This window comes from Quercus lobata, chromosome 4 (assembly GCF_001633185.2).
Source record: "Quercus lobata isolate SW786 chromosome 4, ValleyOak3.0 Primary Assembly, whole genome shotgun sequence".
NCBI classification, from domain to species: domain Eukaryota; kingdom Viridiplantae; phylum Streptophyta; class Magnoliopsida; order Fagales; family Fagaceae; genus Quercus; species Quercus lobata.
Genome location: NC_044907.1, coordinates 78,860,490 through 78,878,625, shown reverse-complemented (window position 1 = coordinate 78,878,625; position 18,136 = coordinate 78,860,490). Strand labels below are relative to the sequence as shown.

Below are 18,136 nucleotides of genomic sequence, written 5' to 3'. Positions count from 1 at the left end.
AGGAAAAAAATAGTAGTAATTTTTTAGTGAAAAAAAATTTAAAGTACAAAATTTTATTGCCAACTAGAGTCCTACTATTTCAACGAACAATGTCAAACCATTTTATATTAGCACTCCCTTTATATTTTTCTTCAGCCAACTTGTTGTGCTCCACACACTAAACTAATAAAAAAAAATTTAAAAGCTAACTTTGCTAGCTTATGGGTCCATAAATATCTATTTTTGCATAAGAATCTACATTTTCCATTTTACATACTTACTTTTCAAAACACTCACATCAAACTATCTATTTTACACTATATTTCATTAAAATATCAGTATTTCTTGATTGTTTTTTTTAAAAAAATATTTCTCTTACTTCACACACACAACAACTATCATCTACTCTCTTCCTTCATCCTTGCGATCCATAAAAAAAAATTAAAAACTAAATGCAAAATGAATAGTGCTAATATAAATTTACATCATTACTGTAGCAACAATACATATTTACACAATTTTTTCTTCTCTGATATGGTTAGTTTTTGGACAAAAATATGTAAAAATTTGGTACATTTATCTATTATACACCTTCTAATGTGAGTACTCTAACAACAAGATAATAAGGAGCTTTTCATGCTAGTGTCAAGTATGGGCTAGACAGGTTAGGTGATCCCCTCCAACCTATCAAGAGAGGAAATCTTTAACCCAATTCATCCATTAGAATCCATATTAGCTAACCCAGCACAAAGCTCAAACTTTTCTTTAGTTATAACCTTAGTCAACATGTCAGTTGAATTTTCATTTGTGTGACTTGTCTTTAATTTCATCTACTGTTTCTCAACAATTTGTCTTTGTCAATAGCACTCACATTAATGTGCTTCATGTGTGCATGGTACATAGTGTTCTTGCTCAGTAACACACTTTTATAGCTTAGACTGCCATGAGACAGATCCCCATGCAAAAGTAGATAAGTACCCTAAGATAAATATTTTGCTATCAAGGTCATCTACCATATCTACATCTAGGGTTATTTTTTATTTTGTTGAGTTCACCTCGATGAGTCAATTTTTATGTTTCATTTTACCTCTAGGGTTACATAATCAAACTAACTATACTATGCTAGTATGGTGCATCGCAGTTTGTGTAGACAAATTCCCACCCCTCCACAATTGATGTGCGGGTCAGTCAAAAGGGGAAATCGCACCTGTAGGTTAGGGGTATCTAAAGACACTTCATTTTGTACCTGGTCAATAAACTTTAGTCCCCGGTCCTAATGATGAGCTTTACATATCTACAAAAGGTAATTGAATTTATTTTGATAGTTTGAAAGTATTCACGACTCAAAAGTACTCAAATCACTTTGAAAACGATGCTGAAAAATGACCTTTATTCAGTAGTTTGCCCATAACTTTTAATTCTAAAGAATTTTTAAGTGTGGTTTATTTCATTGGAAATTACACATCCTTGGCTTTAATTTGAGAAAAGAATTTTGCCTAATTTGAACTAAGTTAAGTAAGTTATGACCGTTTGAATTTGGGTCATTAGTGCTGTTAGATTAGAGTTTTGGGGGATGCATGCGTATGCATGAATCATGCATGCATGCTCATGCTGCTTTCCAGAAGCCCAGGACTTCATTTTTTTTGGGGCCCAAAGCCTCCCTCTCTGAGAGGACCTGGCCCCTAGACCATTTGGAACGTTCAAAACCCTCTAAATGAGTCTAAAAACTCTAGTTATGCCTCCAAACTCAAACCCTAGCTAAAGAGAGTTGATTCTTCACCTACACTCTTCCAAAAACTCTTTCTTTCTTTTAATACTCTGAACACACATATATTAGCACATTTTTAAAACCTTTCTCTAGTGTTCATTCAAGCAGAAACTAAGTTGTGATCCATAAGTAAGGTAAGTCTCTCCCTAGGACTTTTCCTTAATTTGGGTTTTCATAACTTGTGTTCTTGTTGTTTTTAATTTATTTATGTGTTATACATGCTTAGAAATATGATTTGATTTTTTTTGGTTTTGATTTGTTGTGTCTCAGCATATTTTGATTGGAGAGTTAAATGATTGGATATATTTATGAACATATTTTGATGTGTTAAGAGTTGCTTTTGTTTGTTGTTAGATCCAATGCATGTTTAGGAATAGATTTTGTTTGTTTGTTTGTTTTTTTAATCTTTGATATCATTGTTGTTAGTTTAGGTTGTTCAGTTTTGTATTGGAAGCATGCTAGGTTTTGTTTGATTGTTTTTTTGTTCCTACTTTAAAACTGTGTTTCTGGGCATGTATATGTGCACATGCTCGAAGAAGAAACTAGACTGTCTCAGAATGAAAATGTGCAAAGCAGTTCGTCTAAGAAGAGTGAAAGTTAAAGGTTTAGCTCGTAAAAGGCACATGAGAGAAAGCACCATTCCTACTGATCTGTCATCTAAGCACAAAGTGTCTTTTATGATGAAGTCTACATTTAAAGTTATGGACACATCTTTGTGGTACCTTGACAGTGGTTGCTTGAGACACATGACTGGAGACCGATCTCTCTTCAAGGTTTTTGAGTCTAAGAAAGTTGGCAATGTCACTTTTGGTGATGGGAGCAAATCATAGATTAAAGGAAAGGGAATTATCTCTCTACCTGGACTGCTAGACATTGCAAATGTTCTATATGTAGAAGGTCTGAGGGTGAACCTATTGAGCATAAGTCAAATATGTGATCAAGACTTCATGGTGCTATTCTCAAAAGGAAAGTGTCTTGTCATGGATGAGTTTGGAAAGAAACTCATAAGTGGCGTTCACACTCTAGACAACTGTTATGGATTGGTTCCTGATGCTGATATTGTGTGCAATAGATTCGTTTGCCAAATGAAGATCTATGGCATCAACAGATAGGACATGCTAGTTACAAACATCTTTCTATTGTATCTAAGTATGAATCAGTCTTGGGGATACCAAAGCTTAGTAGAATAAGCAATGTGGTGTGTGGTCCATGTCAGCTTAGGAAATAGATGAAAGCTAAGCATCCGGGTACTTAGACATCAGCTACATCTAGACCATTGGAGCTTTTACATTTGGATCTTATGGGTCCAACTAGAATCGAGTCTCTTGGTTGTAACAAATACATCATGGTGGTGGTAGATGACTTCACTAGGTACACTTGGGTCATTCTCCTACGATCCAAGTCTGATGCTCCTGAGCACATTGAAGCTTTGTGCACAAGACTGCAAAATGAAAAAAGCCTGATTAATCGAATTTGAAGTGACTATGGTAAAGAATTCGAGAACTTGTATATGGAGTCCTTTTGCACAAAATTAGGTATATCTCAAGAATTCTTTACTCCTATTACTCCTCAGTAGAATGGTGTAGTAGAAAGAAAGAACAGGGTTATTCAAGAGATGGCCAGAGCCATGTTGCACAGTAAGGATATAGCTAGAAACTTGTTGGGAGAAGTCATTAACACTGCATGTCATACGGTTAATAGGGTGTACTTCAGATCCGGTACCAAAAAGACTCCATATGAGTTATGGAAAGGAAGGAAGCCGAATGTGAAGTATTTCAGAATCTTTGGAAGTACTTGTTTCATCCTCAAGGATAGAGAGAATGTGGGAAAGTTTGACTCCCAGAGTGATGAAGGAATATTTCTGGGCTACTCCTCTACAAGCAAGGCTTATCGAGTATATAACAAAAGAACTATGAAGGTAATGGAGACAGTGAATGTTGTTATTGATGAGTCTTCAGATTATGGTTCTGAGAAAGGTATTAAGGAATTCCCTAATGAAATTCTTCCTCCTGAGCCTAAGAAAGTTCAAGAAATTGTTGAACAAGAACCTGCATCTCCCAGTACTCCTAGTGTTGTGGAAGATTCTGCTGACATACCCACTTCACCAAATTTCGAATCCCATGAGGAGAAAGGACCATCCTCCAAGATTAAATTAAATCATCCACTAGAAGTTATTGTGGGAAACATGAACGAACTCACATTAAGGAAACGTATAGTCGATAAATGTGTTGCTAACTTTGTGTCTTATTCTTGTTATTTGTCATAGGTTGAACCCACTAAAGTTGAGGAAGCTTTTCAGGATGAAAGTTGGGTCAAAGCAATGCATGATGAACTACTTCAGTTTTAGAGGAATGATGTGTGGACTCTAGTACCTAGACTAGAGGGTGAGCACATCATCAGTACAAAATGGATATTCCGCAATAAGACTGATGAGGAGGTCAATGTGATCCACAATAAGGCTCGGCTTGTAGCTCAAGGATACTCACAAATGGAAGGAGTAGACTATGATGAAACATTTGCCCCAGTTGCCCGTATGGAGTCCATCAAAATTCTCCTAGCCCTTGCATGTCAATTAAAATTCAAGCTCTACCAGATGGATTTAAAAACTGCTTTCTTGAATGGACTACTCAAAGAGGATGTCTATGTGGCTCAATCAAAAGGATTCATTGATCCACACTTTCCGAATCATGTGTTGTACCTCAAAAAGGCACTTTATGGGTTGAAGCAAGCCTCTAGAGCTTGATATGATCGGCTCACACAATACTTGGTGTCACATGGGTTCATAAGAGGAAAAGCTGATCAAACCCTCTTCATCAAAAGGGAAGATGGCGAGTTGATAGTTGCTCAAGTCTATGTTGATGATATCATCTTTGGGTCAACTAAGGATGAACTTGCTTATAACTTCTCAAAACTCATGTAGGCCGAGTTTGAGATGAGCATGATAGGAGAGCTGACTCACTTCCTTGGATTGCATATTCATCTACAAGATTTAGGTATATTCCTATATCAATCTAAATATGCTAAGAATCTTGTGAAAAAGTTTGGTTTGGAATCTACTAGTTCTGTCAGAACCCTTATGAGCCCAAATGTTAAACTCACTGTTGACATGTTAGATAAAAGTGTTGACTCATCTCTATATAGAAGCATGATAGGTAGTCTTCTTTACCTTACTGCTAGTAGACTTGATATTAGTTACAGTGTACGAGCGTGTGCTAGATATCAGGCTAATCCCAAAGAGTCTCATATGACTGCTTTAAAAAGAATCATAAACAATGTCAAAACCACTGCTGATTTTGGTGTATGGTACAGCAAGGACTCAAATGATGTCTTAGTTGGGTACTCTGACGCTGATTGGGCTGGGAATGCAGATGATAGAAAGAGTACTTCGAGGGGTTGTTTTTATGTGGGTAATAATCTTGTCTCCTGGATGAGCAAAAAGCAGAATTCCATCTCATTATCCATTATAGAAGCTGAGTACATCGCTACCGGTAGCTGTTGCACCCAACTTTTATGGATGCAAAAAATCCTCCATGATTATGGTATTTGTCAAGAGCATCTCACCATCTATTGTGAAAATACCAGTGCCATTAACATCTATAAGAATCCGGTTCAACATTCTCGAACCAAACACATAGAGATTCGACATTACTTCATTAGGGAGCTTGTCGAAGATGGTACACTCACTCTTGAGTTTATTCACACCGATGATTAGAAGGCTGACTTGTTTACCAAACCTCTGGACAACAAACATTTTGAATTCCTTCGTCGAAACATTGATGTTATCTCCATGGATTGATCTCTTTCTCTCCTCCTTCTTCCTCATGCATCTGCATCTAGTTTTATGCTTTGCTTTGCTTAACATGTTTTTGTTTATTTTTTTTCAGTTTTGTTTATTTTTTTTCCATATAAAAATAAAAAAAATTAAAAAATCAGAAAAATATAAAAACAATGTGTGTTTTGTGTACATTGGTACTTGTGTACCTTAGATGGCAATTGAAATAAAGTTTTCTAAACTTTGTATCTTTTGTAGTTTAGATGAGCATCTCTATGCACAACTAAGCAAGTGAGTTTTGTGACTCGTGTTTGTGATGAGTAAGATTAAGTAATCTCTTGTACTTAACACTGGTATCACTTTTTTTGACTGGAAGGACTAGAAAATCGTAAGAGAAAGGCATAAATAACCATCTCACCACTGTTGCCCACCAATCATGAATGACATTTGTGTGCTTCGGCATAGCAAAATTGGAATGTCAAATGCTTAACATAATTGAGTATTTCTTTTCTATCTCTTATATGCCCATGTATGATTTGCCTAAAAGAAAAATATGCAAAGAAAAATAAAAGCAAAAAGAACAAAATGCTTTATATATGATTGCAAGCGTGTATACTAAGAGATGTGGGAGTTATAGGATGTACCTCGAAGGTGATAGTTCCCATCAAACAGTTATGATTGTGTGTGAGTTAAAGTGATTTTCTCATATCTCAAATTGTCATAACATGTATACACTTATGCAATCTTGCAATGTTTTCCACACACAACACGTAATATTCTTTGCTACTCTTGATACATGTGCAGGTACAATGTGATTTGGTCATCACAAGGTTTACATGTGTTAATGTATGCTCACTAACTGTCTTGACTTATTTTTTAAATATAAAATTGTTAGACTTGTTTAGTATGTATGTGTGTTTTTGGGATCTATATGCTCAAAATTGTTGTTGAGAGATGATTTTGAGGGTTTTTAATGTTGATTGAATCATTGGTTGAGTTGCATGCTTGATTGCATTCATATCTGTGTTTTTCCCCTCTTGAAAAACTGTTTTTAAGCAATCTCGACAGCTTTTCGACACCTGGCTATCTATTGAGTTTTTCAACTTCTTTTTATCACAATCTCGATAGCTTCTCGACAGCTAGGTGGATCAATCGACAAACTTTTTGGACCCTCGATAGCTTCTCGACAGCTGGTGGATCGATCGAGCCTCTTTATTATCTTTTCTATTGAATTGTTCCTCAACAAATCCTCGACAGCTGTATTTGTTGAAGCCTTTTATGCTCGACACCTGTCTCAACACCTCTACCTGTCGAGATTTACTGAACTCTTATATATATGTTCAGCATGATCCGTTTCTCACTTTTCTTGATCTTTCTCTTGACAGATCCATCTCTTCACCTCCCAGACACTCTTTTCTCTCTCCAAACCTTCAACCCACATGATTTTTGAACAATCCTTGCTTCAAAACACTAGGTATGCTCTATTTTCTTTTCATTCTTAATGCATTTCATGCATTTAGATCTAGGATTTAGGGTTTTGAAAAAATTTTGGGTTTTTCAAAATTGTTGAGTTTTTGTTGAAATTTTGGGATGGGTTTTTGCTTAAATAATCTTTAAACCTCATGCATTGCATCACATGAGCATTATAACAGTATTATCATGCATTTAGATGTGTGCAATTTATTGTGTGCTGGTAGGATTGGATTGGGCTGAGCCCATGTTCCTTTTTATATTGCATGTCATATGTTCATGCATTCCCATGCATACGCTCTTTCTTTTCAATATATTTGCTATATTTGAACTGTGTTGGGACTTTTTTGATTGTCTCTCTCTTGTATTTATATTAGTCTGTGTCTATGGCACTTAAACGCAAGTCTACTCCATCCCAGAACCCTCTTCGTTCTGGGGCATCCACTTCGTCTGATCCTACTCCTTCATCTATTTGGTTCCATGATGAGAATGCCCGAAAGGCTTTCTTGGAGAACTTTTCTCGACGAGGCATTCATTCTGAACACCAAGTCATCCTAGCGGACTTCGCCAACACTGACCTACCTGATGTCATTCACAGTCGGGGTTGGGAGTCACTATATGACGTCTCGGTCACATGTCCATCCGTGTTGATCCAGGAGTTTTACTCCAACATGCATGGATTTGATTTTTCAGTATCTCAATTTATCACTTGTGTTCGAGGTATGCGCATTGTTGTCACACCGCAGATTGTTATGGATGTGCTCCGTGTCCCTAGGGTAGAGTTTCCTGACTACCTTAGTTGTAAGCGTCTAAGGACTGTCTCCAAAGATGAGCTTAAATCTGCTTTCTATGAGTGCCTTTCTAATTGGGGTGAGCGTCAGTTCACTTACTATTTGGGCTTTGCAAAAGGCCCTTGGTTTTTGAAAATGGTTATGACATTTGTTCTTCACCCTATTTCTTACTATAACTCTATTACAGAGCCTCATGCTCGATTTTTGTTGTCCCTTCTTGAGTATCTTACTATAGATTTTCCTTTTCATTTTATTCTTTCTATCTTAGATGTCTATAGGGATATGGTGTCCCGTGATAAGCTCATCTTCCCTTCTGCTATCACGAGGATCTTACGCCATTTTTCTGTTCCCTTTCCAGCGTCCGACCATTTTTCCTATATGTGTGCCATAGACACCGCTACTTTTAAATGGAGCGAGGTGCAGTTTAGGTCGAGGTAGTTTGGGTTAGCAGCTCCTCCCTCCCGTTCGATTCCATCCCGATCTGCTCCATCCACATCCGCTCCATCATCTTTTACGGGCGATGTGACTCTCGGAGACATTATGACACAGCTTTAGCGTATAGATGCTCACCTTGATACACTCTTTACTGAGTTGTATCAGGTGAACATTTGTGTTGGCCATATTGCACGACAGCAAGCGGTCATGGATGGCTTTGGTCCTATGGCTTCTCCTCCACCTCCTCCAGTGGCATCTAAGGATGAGGATGATGATGATGATGATGATGCTACTGCTTTCGAGGATGATGATGACGGAGATGCTAGCTTTTCTGGTACAAATGAGATGTCTACTTGACACTCTTACCCTTTGTTACTCGTGACAAAAATGGGGAGTAGTTTTAGATATGAGAGTAGTCATTCTTAGGGGGAGAGTTAGTATAGGATCATTTTGTTAGGGGGAGTGTTGATATCTGAGGGATGTAGTGAGGATTATTTGTATATTTTTCTTTTCTCTACTTTAAATACATTTATATCTTGTACATGGGTCTTGTGACCATTATTGACATACATTGTACTTTTTTTTTTTTATATGTTGATGTATGTTTCTTTCACCTACGCTTACATGTGTTGTTTCTTTTCTCTCTTTATGCACATGCTTCTTATTACTTGTATGTAATCTATTATTTTTGTTTCACACAAAGATGCCTTAATGAGTTTTGTTTAAAGTGTTCCAGAAATATAGGTTGTCAAAGTCTACTTGCCATAAACTTTTTTCTTGCAAATTTTTTCAAGAGTTTGTGTTAGGATAGATTTTATTGTATTTAACAAGTGAATAGGAGTTGAGTGATTTATGACTTCTCTCATATGTTCATTTGTTTGTTGTGATTTTGTCACAGATTGCCAAAGGGGGAGATTGTAAGGATATATGTAATTCACTTGTTAGGAACATATTTCACTATTTTATGTAATTGGCTAATCCTTTGACAAAACGGACTTTACTTGTATTTGGATAAATCTAGGATGTGTTTAATACTTCAAGAAACCTTGTTTCAAGATCAAATTTAAAGTCATGCAAGTCTGTCCAAGATTCAAGCTGAAAAGTGCAAGTTCATTGAAGCTCGATAGTTAGCTCGACAACTAGCCATCTATCGAGCTTGAAGAGTTGTTCTAACTCCGTGGCTTGACAATAGCTCGACAGATAGGGTATCTATCGAGGTTTAAGAAAAATAGATTTTTCTATTCTGTTTTCTTCCAATATGTGATTATGTGTTTGGGCTTTCTTTTCTCACAACCCTAAACATATAAAAGGATTATTTTAAGGGTCGTCAAAGGTGGAACAAGTTGCACAAGTGTTAAACAAAATTTGTTCAAGCAAATTGTGATCAGAGACAAAATTTGCCCTCTTGTGAAGAAGCTGTTGTGTTTGTACATCGTAGGAGTTTGTGATCAAGCATTTTGTCAATCTTCATTGTCTGGATGAACTGAAGAACATTGCAGCCAACAACCTTCTCTAGTTGGTGATTGAAGTCGCATACTGGGATCCGCACAATTGGTTAGTCACGTATTGGGAGCCGTGCATTACAAGGAGAGATTGTCACTATAGAACAAGTCCAATTAGGTATTGGGGTAAAGGTTCAACTGTAGGTTGGAATAAGGTACTAGGATTCCTTTACTTGTAACCGCTTGTTTTGATAATAATGGATTCTCGGGAGTGGTGACCTTAAAATCACTCGGTGGGGTTTTTATCATGTTAGTTTTCCCCATTCGTAAACAAATCACCGTGTCAATTTAATTTCCACTGCAGTTAGTTTAATTGGTGATTTGTTTGTGCCACCACGCGCTTTGCATGTTAATTTGATTAATTAATAAACTTGGTTAATTAATCAATTAATTAATCACTAGGGGTCAATTTGTTTTTTGGCCTATCAAAATTTTTCATGAAACTATGTGATGGGATTTGTGTATAAATAGAACAATTTTCATGCTCTATTTTGAACAGTAGATATTTTGTCCTCTATGATGGAACGTTTCAAGATACAAAATCTCATAACTTTTTAAAATGAATTATGCTTTAACAATTGTCATGTTTATGTAATGATTGAATTTTAGACCCACATTACATTCACTTTGAAAATTATTATCTGTGCAAGGCCGAATAGGCCATTCTTGCATTTTATTTCTAAAGCTTTCTTTATTTTGGATTTTTTAGTCTTAACATGATAGTTTTTACAAAAAGCATGTGTAGAAGAAACTCAGAATTTTCATTATTCTCAGCTTCTAGCTACCTAATTCTGATTAGGCTTGGCCGAGCTTATTGGACTTTCTTCTATATCCAAATTTAGTGTTTGTAAATTTGGTAAGACAGTAAAATTTGACTTTAGCCTCTTAGGCGTCTAAACTCTAAAATTATGATATAATTTCGGTAAGACAAAAAAAAAAAAAAAAAAAAAATTGGCTTCAACTTTCTCTAATGTCGAAAATTAAGATTTATTATCTCTGGTAGGGTAGTGAAATTTCACTTCCATTTTTTTTTTTTTTTTTTTTTTTTTTGTCTTAACGAGATGCATTTGGAGAAAGTAGTGAAATAGAAAGCAATAATTAATGGCATATTGTGTGAATATCAACCAAGATGCTATCAATATACCAATTATTTAATGCTATAAAGAGACACAAATGATCTCCTCGTGTTATAATAGGAAATGTAGTAAAGGTGTAAAACCTTTTTTATGGCTATAATCAAGATATCAATTAGGCCATAATATATAATTATATTTGGCTTTAATGGCCTTAAATAGACCAGTTTGACTTCCTAGTCACTAATCTTCTTTGAAGTGTGCAGCTTATGACAATCAAGGTATTCATTACCTTTTATTTTTTAATGCATATATTTAAGATCATAATTTTGGTAAGGTAATCATGTCCTATTGAAGTCTACTTCCACCTTTCATGCAAACTACAACAATGGGGAACCGGTGAAACTAAGAATAGAAAGTTCTCTTATGGTTATTTCATCATATTTGACTTGGGGGTGGCCAAAAATTACATGACCACCTACAATCATCTCTATATTTTCAACAAAAGGATATTTAATAGAGTATACTCCTTTTTATGTTTATAAAGCATTGGACAAGGTTATTGTGTTTTTCGACTTCTAGGCCATTTAACAACATGTGATAAAACCATTTAACAGGATGAGAAATGACTCATCTTACCTCGAGACCCAAGAGTTAGGCCATGTTGTTGAGGCCTGTTATGATCTTCCAAAGTTTATGTTTGTCTCATGTTCAGCCTGAGCCTTACAACGAGCCGCCTTTGGGTAATTTGATGGAAAATTTGAGGTTTTGTCCTTCATAGATGAAATTACCAAATGGATTTGCTTTATTGGATCTTGAAATAAAGAAGGCTAAGCCTTTTGATTACTCCTTCACCGCAAATCCAATTACATAATTTGTTTCTTTTTGTCAATACGTGGTGTAGACCCTCAAGTGATTCTATGTCTCATACCTTGAAGGTAATGGATTGGATCATGAGGCTCTTACGCCATTGACTGACCCAGGCAAGTCTTGCGGCCACAAGTCACACTTAGCTTTGATTTCATTATCAATGACATCTTGGTGATCTCTCTATTAAGTTGGAGAGTAGAGGTCTTTAGACCTTGGATATGGGCCCTTGCATCATTGTCTATGAGTTTGAACTAAGTGACCCTTTGTTGTAGGAAGAGTTTAATGGCTAATCACTTCCCATAGACAGTGCCAAACTGATGAAACCAAAATTCGTCAGTTGAGTCACTTGTCCAATTTAGAGCTGCTTTTGAGATCTACAAAAGAAATAAAGCAGGTCAAAGAGACAACTAGGGTAAGCCCTGGTGGGGGCGCCTCCAATGCTTGAGTCAGTATCTGTTAGGGGTGTGCATGGGTCGGATTAGGAGGATTTTTTGACCCAACCCACCATGGTGGGTTAAAAAAAAAATTCAACCCAACCCAACCCATCGTATAAGTCCAACCCAACCCACATGGGTCGGGTTGGGTTGGGTTGAACCCACGGGTTTGACAATTTTTTTTATTACTAGTATTATTAAATTGAGCAAAAAAAAAAATTATATATATATATATATATATTCAAAAAAAACCCAAAGATTAGTATCAATGTAACTCCTTAAAGGCAAACAATACTAATGACTAAACAACAATAGTAATTTACTAGGGATTGTGAACTAATTGGCTTTTATATAGGATAGGAAGAGCTGGTTATTTAAAAAAATATATTAATTATATAATATATTTTAAATATATGGGTGGGTTGGGTCTGGTTTGGAATTTTATGACCCGAACCCAACCCAACCCACCAAGCCCTAAAAACCGACCCAACTCGACGAGTTGGGTTGGGTCGGGTCGGTTTTGGCGGGTTGGCGGGTTAGCTACACACTCCTACTACTATCCGCCCATATATTTTGTATATAAATAGCATTTTGTAGTATTTTTGACATACCTTCACAAGTGAGACAGATTGTCCCTTTTATAGGTAATTTGTATAACTGTTGTACATAATTGGAGGTGATTATTATCCATATGTAATGGTTATCGTATTGATGGGGGTTTAAGACTGATGAGTAACAGTCGCCATGAATGTGTTGAATGTGCTTGAGCGGTTACATTTTTTGATCTGCTCATGATGCAAAGTCGTCCATATTAATGGACAACCTTAATGATTTTTTTGGACTCATCAAGAGGTATAAGCTTGTATTATTATACGGTAATGGAAAGGAATCATGAGGAAAAGAGTAGCAAAAAATCTTTTGAAAAGCTAATCCAAGCTAGTACTATATTATTCTATACAGATAAATGTTAAGATATTTATTTTTTCAAAAGTTTAAGAATAATAGATTTTTGCATATCACAATGGCACAACAAAGAGCTCTACAAGACACAAATACAACAAAGGTGGCCTCCCCCATAAATTTTTATCAAAAAGAAAAAAAAAATCCAAAATTTTTTTTATAGTAATTTCTTTAGACCACTTTTATTTACTCACATACAGCTCACAAGCTCTTTTTCATTTAAGTAAAGTTGCTAGATACGCACCGACGCTAGCAATGTCCTTTAAGTGCTTAGTAGTTTTGGCAATGGGATTGATCTTGCCATAATGCTGGTAGAAATAATCGCAAGTCTCGTAGTTGAGCTGGGTGCCGTTGATGTAGGCCTTCACGGTAAGATAGTCACGGGCCTCGAGGCCAGTCAAGGCGTGTTTGACAGTATTAAGGGCACGGTTAAATTCGGTTATGCATAAATCAATTTCGAGGGACTTGCCTTGCCTTTGAGCCACCACCCTTGCATCTTTGGTCTCGTAAACCAATTTGTGACAAGCTGCAACCGTGGCATCACGAGGGACAGTCCGATTATAGACAATTGAATAACAGACTTGCTTATTAGGAGAATTGTCGCATAGGCCAGCGCCATGAATGTGGCCAGTAAAGAGTATGACGGCTACCGCTAAAAAGACATAAAGAGAAAAAGTGTAGTCCTTGAAAACCATGGTTTTTGTTAGATTTAATAACTACAAGGCTTTCTGAACTTATGATACGGTTGAGAAGTGATTTATACAATTTTCAGAAGGCTATTTATAGAAGAGAAGTGCTATGTCAACATTTTCTACAGCGAAGCGTTTGGCTAAAAACCACCTTAAATTTATTATTTTTTATGAATTGAAAGGACAAGAGGGGTTGGTTTGTGAGGTTTACCTTGATTAGAGCAAAATTTTTGGGTGTGTTTTTTGCTTTTTTAAGGAACAAATTGAAGTGGCAAGTTTCCCCTAAATAAAAAATAAAAAATAAAAAATAAAAAATAAATTGAAGTGACAAGTTGGACATATTTTAGTTCAAATAATTACTCAACATCAATGTGATTATCAACACAAGTTAGCTATTTGTAGTGGACTTTAAAATTGGAGGGGAAAAGGATTTTGATGGGCCTTTTTAAGACTTTACCATCGAAGATCAATTTTTTATTTATTTTTTATGGAACATCAACAATTTCTGAACAAGATGGGTGCAGGAGGCAAAATTTTAAGCCAATTATAAAATGCCACATCAGAATTTAATGGCAAATTCTGAATTAATGTCATTAAATTAATTAAATCAAATGATGACATGTGTCATCCAAATTGGCATCACATTGGCATATCAAAATTTTCCATGTGTCATTTGGCCCACAAGATAAAGATAAATTTCCTATTCAAAATTTATGGGTAATTATCTTCATTAAAGTAAATAATAAATAAAATAAAGATAAATTTTCTATACAAAATTGGTAGATAATTATCTTTATTAAATAAATTAAATAGAGATAATTATTTATCTTTGTTGATTATTATCTTTATCAAAATATAATATTTATCAAAATAGATAAATAAAGATAATTAGCTCTAAGAAGAATTTGGGCCAATCAAAAGTCTACTACATACTTTCAAGTATATCAATTTGAAGTGGAGCTTATCCTCTAAAATCACTATAAATAGAGGACATCCCTTCTCATTTTCAACACCAAGTTTTCAAGACGTCAAAGCTCTGGAGAAACTGTCTCAAGAACACACGAAGAACATTCAAATAAGTTCTTTGAAGTTCTATTGGAATTAAGCTGAAAAAGCCTCCATTCACGTTGAAGGAATACTCACAGTTTGTTCGACCCGCAACTATTTCTCGCCCCAGAGATGAGTATGGTTTCGTACTCGCAATGTTTATGTGGTGGGAAGTGAGTAGAAGTGTGGCACTTGCATCAACATTTTGGGGAGCAGCTTGTGACCATTGTGGCAAGTTAGGTGGACATATATCCCAATCCCATTTTGGTGAAAACTCTCCAATAATGGGAGGACGGGTGATTAGAGTTGAAGGCTTCGCTTCCTTGTTGTCTTTCTCCGAATAAACGAATAGGGCCGGTTCGTTGCCAATATACGAATCTTCAAAGGAAAAGGCTTGAACACGCTAAAAAGAGAGGAAAAGAAGCAAAAATCAGTTTTCACAATTATTTCTATATAAAATAAATAAATAAAAATTACACACTTGAGAGAGATGGATAAACCAAGTCCCGCATCTCAAGTACTTCGAAAAAGATTACACACTTGAGAGAGATGGATAACCCAAGTCCCGCATCTCAAGTGAGTACTTTCAAATCTTAGTACTTGAGAGAGATAGATAAACCAAGTCCCGCATCTCAAGTACCTTCAAAAGAATTACACACTTGAGAGAGATGGATAACCCAAGTCCCGCATCTCAAGTGAGTACTTTCAAATCTCTTGAGAGAGATGGATAAACCAAGTCCCGCATCTCAAGTACTTTAAAAAAAAAATTACACACTTGAGAGAGATGGATAACCCAAGTCCCGCATCTCAAGTGAGTACTTTCAAATCTTAATACTTGAGAGAGATGGATAACCCAAGTCCCGCATCTCAAGTTCTTTCAAAAAAAATTACGCACTTGAGAGAGATGGATAACCCAAGTCCTGCATCTCAAGTATATATGTCAAGAGAAAGTCACAACATGCAAAAAAAAATATTGCATATATAAAAAAAACTGAGTACGAGAATGCACCTCTTGAAGAGAAAGTTCCATAATCGAGCTTGTGCAAAATTTGACACAATTGCGATGGTCTTTAAAAACAATGAAAATTGTTAGGCTGCAAGAAGAAAAAGAGTCATGAGTACGGTTTACAAAAAAAATAATAATATACACGAGGCTATAAAAGGAAGAGAAGAGATCATGCCTTGTTATCTGACTAAGGAAGAAGAAAAGAATATATTCTTTGCAATCCGTCTTCTATAGAGGAAAAAGCTTATGATTTCCGAACTTACGCACTATGAAAAAAATTGTGAATTATGTGCAGCTACGGCTATCCTTTTATAGTGCAGGTTAGAGAGAGTTTAATTGCAACTAAAACTCATCTAGTCAAGACTAGATTAACCAGGAAAAGAAGTCAAAATAAAGAAGAATTCTTGTATGAAGGAAGAGTTTAAATGGAAGAAGAAATCTTGAGTTGCGATAAGAAAGAAGTTTTCTGCTTACTGTTATCTACTGAAGTTCAAATTTAAGTAGGACTCTTTGAAATATAAGAGTTCAAATCCTTATTCAAATTGGACTTTGGCCGCTGATGTTAGACGGTTTAAGGTTGTCCCCTTAATCCTATTAGAAGTCCTCTAGTCATAATTCGACTGTGAAAAGAAGTCCACCTTGGGTAGGATATGATCCAATGTCCCTGTTCACGTAGAGCTATATCGGTAATTAATGTTCACATGGAGCTATTGGGAAGAAGATCTTGATGACTAGAAGTTTCCTACGTACATAAGTCAAAGCATTATGTATATCAAAACAAGTTTCCTATGCTTTGTGAAACATGCCTGTTATGTCGGTGGGTCTTTCCAGAAGAGCCCAAGGCTACGAGTTGGGGCATTTTAAAAAAAAAAAAAAAAATTGTGATGGTCTAGATCTAATAGAGAAGTACGGGTCCTGCGATGATATATACAAAAATTTAACACCATGCAAGTCGAGACTCGCCCACTTTCCACACTCAAAATTGTGGACATGTCCAAGTCTCGAGGGGGCATTTGTAGGAGGCAAAATTTTAAACCAATTATAAAATGCCACATCAGAATTTAATGGCAAATTCTGAATTAATATCATTAAATTAATTAAATCAAATGATGATATGTGTCATCCAAATTGGCATCACATTGGCATATCAAAATTTGCCATGTGACATTTGGCCCACAAGATAAAGATAAATTTCCTATTCAAAATTTATGGGTAATTATCTTTATTAAAATAAATAATAAATAAAATAAAGATATATTTTCTATTCAAAATTGGTAGATAATTATCTTTATTAAATAAATTAAATAGAGATAATTATTTATCTTTGTTGATTATTATCTTTATCAAAATATGATATTTATCAAAATAGATAAATAAAGATAATTAGCTCTAAGAAGAATTTGGGCCAATCAAAAGTCTACTACATACTTTCAAGTATATCAATTCGTGTGGTGCTTATCCTCTAAAATCACTATAAATAGAGGACATCCCTTCTCATTTTCAACACCAAGCTTTCAAGACGTCAAAGCTCTGGAGAAACTGTCTCAAGAACACATGAAGAACATTCAAATAAGTTCTTTGAAGTTCTATTGGAATTAAGCTGAAAAAGCCTCCATAAACTTCAACAAACCTCAAATCCTTGAAGCTCAACAGATCAAGCCTCTAAAACCCCTAAGAACTTCAACCTAAAAGCCTTCATATTCAAAGACTTGAAGAACAATAAATCTCTAATAAGCTCAAAACTAGAGATTTGTTGTGGAGACCTTCAATCCATCTTTCAACTAAAGTCAAGAAGATTCCCCGTTCAAGTCAAGTTCAATGAAGATAGAATCAGAGGGTATTCTTTTGTAAAAGAATTGAAATAGAGATTGTACTCATTATTCATCAATACAAATTTATTATTTGCAAATCATATTTCTTTTCAATTGTTTAATTTTCTACAATTGGAAAATTTGTGTTTACAATGGGCAATTCAAATTTTTAGTCCACTTTTATTGTTTCATTTTATACTTCATTAATCACTATTTGTTATGTATTCATTTAACTTTCCTTATGAAATAACCAAAGTTAAAAATGAATTAGAGGAAAAAAAAAAAAAAAACCACATGGCAAGTTTTGATTAGTGGAACACAAAAATTTCCATAGAGAATTTTTGTTCCACTTATCTAACATGCACCCAACTAGATTACATGAAGAAAATAACAAAAATTGAAAATATATAGGACTCTACAAAAATATTAAATTGTAACATCTACATCTTCTTGGTTTAGGAATTTAAACCACTTAGAGGAAGCATAAACTCCCCTATCCCTGCACGAGCTCATTTCCTTCTTTTATCAA

The 18,136-nt window shown here is 35.4% G+C and overlaps 2 protein-coding genes across 3 annotated transcripts; both read right to left on the bottom strand.

Annotated features, from left to right (window-relative positions):
* Positions 1 to 13,269: 13,269 nt before the first annotated feature.
* On the bottom strand, positions 13,270 to 13,749 carry LOC115985873. Its single transcript, XM_031108769.1, has one exon. It carries the CDS (start codon positions 13,747 to 13,749, stop codon positions 13,270 to 13,272), a length of 480 nt encoding a protein of 159 aa, XP_030964629.1.
* Positions 13,750 to 14,657: 908 nt separating this feature from the next.
* On the bottom strand, positions 14,658 to 15,879 carry LOC115983738. 2 transcript variants are annotated; one of them, XM_031106505.1, is made up of 3 exons: positions 15,800 to 15,879; positions 14,887 to 15,193; positions 14,658 to 14,788 (listed from the first exon to the last, which is right to left on the bottom strand). In XM_031106505.1, exons 1-3 carry the CDS (start codon positions 15,818 to 15,820, stop codon positions 14,772 to 14,774), a joined length of 345 nt encoding a protein of 114 aa, XP_030962365.1. In that variant the 5' UTR covers positions 15,821 to 15,879; the 3' UTR covers positions 14,658 to 14,771. The 2 variants fall into 2 exon arrangements, with proteins under 2 accessions (XP_030962365.1, XP_030962364.1); XM_031106504.1 differs by having other exon boundaries at positions 14,658 to 15,193.
* Between the last annotated feature and the right edge of the window lie 2,257 nt (positions 15,880 to 18,136).